The sequence below is a fragment of the Perognathus longimembris genome, chromosome 28, assembly GCF_023159225.1.
Source record: "Perognathus longimembris pacificus isolate PPM17 chromosome 28, ASM2315922v1, whole genome shotgun sequence".
In the NCBI taxonomy this organism is placed as follows: domain Eukaryota; kingdom Metazoa; phylum Chordata; class Mammalia; order Rodentia; family Heteromyidae; genus Perognathus; species Perognathus longimembris.
Genome location: NC_063188.1, coordinates 73,102,051 through 73,104,716, shown reverse-complemented (window position 1 = coordinate 73,104,716; position 2,666 = coordinate 73,102,051). Strand labels below are relative to the sequence as shown.

Below are 2,666 nucleotides of genomic sequence, written 5' to 3'. Positions count from 1 at the left end.
AGTAGTAACAAGGAGGAAAATTTATAGGTAAATAGACTGATTAATAAATTGGTCCATGCAAGACATAGGGCTGTATTACAATGAGAGGAATCAACATTTATAGTGTCTACTGCAATTACTTCACAGACTTCTGGTAATTAACAAGGTTGTCCTTTGAACTACTTTGGAGGCAGAGGAAGGACAACCACAAGTTTAAGGCCAGTCCCAGCAATGAGGTACTGTTTCAAAAATTGGGGTTGGGAATATGGCCTAGTGGCAAGAGTGCTTGCCTCCTACACATGAAGCTCTTGGTACAATTCCCCAGCACCACATATATGGAAAACGGCCAGAAGGGGCGCTGTGGCTCAGGTGGCAGAGTGCTAGCCTTGAGCGGGAAGAAGCCAGGGATGGTGCTCAGGCCCTGAGTCCAGGGCCCAGGACTAGCCAAAAAAAAAGAAAGAAAAAAAGAAAAGAAAAGAAAAATAAAAAAATAAATAAAAATAAAATGCAAACACCTGCATGCTTCAGGCCTGCCAAAAGGGAGGAGATGCAACATGGCAGCAGCCACGAATTTGAGGTGTAGCCTCCTACTCTTTGACTGCCCCACCTGGGCAGGTAAACCTCACCTGGTTTGCATCTGGATATTGTCACAAGAGACTGAGTTTTAATAGGTTGTGGGCCTATTAACTTTAGTCAAACTGAAAGCCCTCTAATTTGGTGAATTCCTCCTGAGTACATGGAACTGTGTGGAATGAACAAGACACTGATTATTTATGAGTAGAAACAGTACTTATTTGGGAGAGAAATTTTGATTTGTGTGACTTTGCCATTGACCTCTAATCTTGCTCTTGAGTCCACCTGTTCTGGTCTGCCACAAGCATCTGAAGAGCGTTTTCCTGATTGATCTCAAAACAGCACACAGAACACTTTATTACATCACATTCAGTTGGAACGTCACAAGCGTCAGCAAATTCCCATTGATTCTACAGTCTCACTGGACGCACTCACAAGAGCGCACACTCTGAATAAGAAGCCTCAAACATTGCCATCCACTGTGAAAGAAAGGAAAGATGGGTGGAGAAGAAAATGAACTCAAGGGCCTGCTGGGGCTTCCAGAGGGGGAAAGGGAACTTGATGATCTGACCAAGTTCAATACTACCCACAACAAACGTATTTTAACCCTCACCACTGAGGTAGGAGCTTCAAACATTCAGACACCGAAGAGGAAGAGGAAGAACTCACGGGTAACTTTCAGTGAAGATAATGAGATAATCAACCCAGAGGACGTGGATCCCACATTTGGTCACTTCCAGAACAGAGGGCGAACCATGATGGTCCCATCAAAGAGGCAACGAATTGAAGTCCCTGGCTCCTGGGGTCTGAAAGAGTTTGGAAGACCCACGTATACCTTCAGTGGAGGACTCTATGGGGGTCTGCCTCCCCCACAAAATGAAGCAAGCGTCCAGCCACACAGTGTCCACAGATCAGAATTCATTGGTCAGTTGCCTACGCTGTACGCGAACCTTGTCCCAGATGCAGACTTGACTCCTGTGGCACCATCGGTAGTGAACATGAACCCCACAGCAACTCCTGCAGTCCATCACCCTGAAGCAGGAAACCAACTAAAGAAGAAATATGCAAAAGAGGTTTGGCCACACCTTCCTGACTGATTTGTTATCTTTGGTCGTGAAGAAGGATGGGATTTCCGGGGGAATGGGGAGGGGAACAAAAATAAAGAACTAGGGAGGAAATTTTCCATGTGTGCAATATTGTCTTTCAGAGTGTCTCCTGGGATTAAACCATATAATATTGAGACTACAGGTGGGGCAGAAATATCCCATAAAGACCTGTCTTGAGAATGTTTTCACTGTAGACAAAGGTTTCATGGGTGCTTTTAAATAAATTGCCCTGGATTTTCCCCTCCTCCTCTCTCTCTCCTTCTCCCTAGGATGATTCTTGGGTGAAGCCACATGCCTTCATGTAGAATCCAGACCTGGAGAAGTGAAACAGTCTCTCAAGATCCAGATGGTTTTTATACCCTTTATCTGATTTGCAGAGGGGAAGAGAAGCACAGAAAAGGGGGACAAAGGGTGAACAAATTCAGCAGTGAAACCCACTAGACACTGTTGGAAATGGAGGGGGGAAGGAGGCTGGGAGGCAAAAATGGGAGAAAATGAGAGAGGGTGACATTGTTCAAAAAGAAATGCTTATGTAAGTGTAACCCCTCTGTACATCACCTTTATGATAAAGTTTTAAAAAAGAATTGCCACTGTTTCCAGGTTGATCAGTTAAGGTTTAAACTCAAAGTGTTTTCTTGGGTCAGTGATTTTGAGTTCCAACAGTCAGAATTTTCTCTTTTTGTACTTTCTGTTGGAGCGAGAACATTTTGATTTTCCTTCTGTGATCAGTGCCATGGCATGGGTTTTATGCTTTTGAACCTACAGTATTTGAACTTTACCTGAAGCACTCCACTACCTAAATTTTAAAATTTAATTCTAGACGACTGTTCTCCACTCTACAAGAGCTTATTCAGCTTTTTGAGTATGCTATGAAGGCAATTTGTAAAGACTGTGACCAGTTAGGAAAAAAGAAATTTAAAAGGGAAAGTTTTTACTCTGTAAGGACCTAGTGTCTCTAAAGAGAACATTTTAGCTATTGGTTTGGAGGATTGTTCTCCTTGAATTGAG

General features: G+C 43.3%; 1 protein-coding gene across 1 annotated transcript; it reads left to right on the top strand.

The window, feature by feature from the left end:
- The first annotated feature begins 507 nt into the window (after positions 1–507).
- LOC125343101 (nuclear inhibitor of protein phosphatase 1-like) lies at positions 508–1,649 on the top strand. Its single transcript, XM_048335390.1, has one exon. It carries the CDS (start codon positions 1,050–1,052, stop codon positions 1,647–1,649), a length of 600 nt encoding a protein of 199 aa, XP_048191347.1. The 5' UTR covers positions 508–1,049.
- The last annotated feature ends 1,017 nt before the right edge of the window (positions 1,650–2,666 follow it).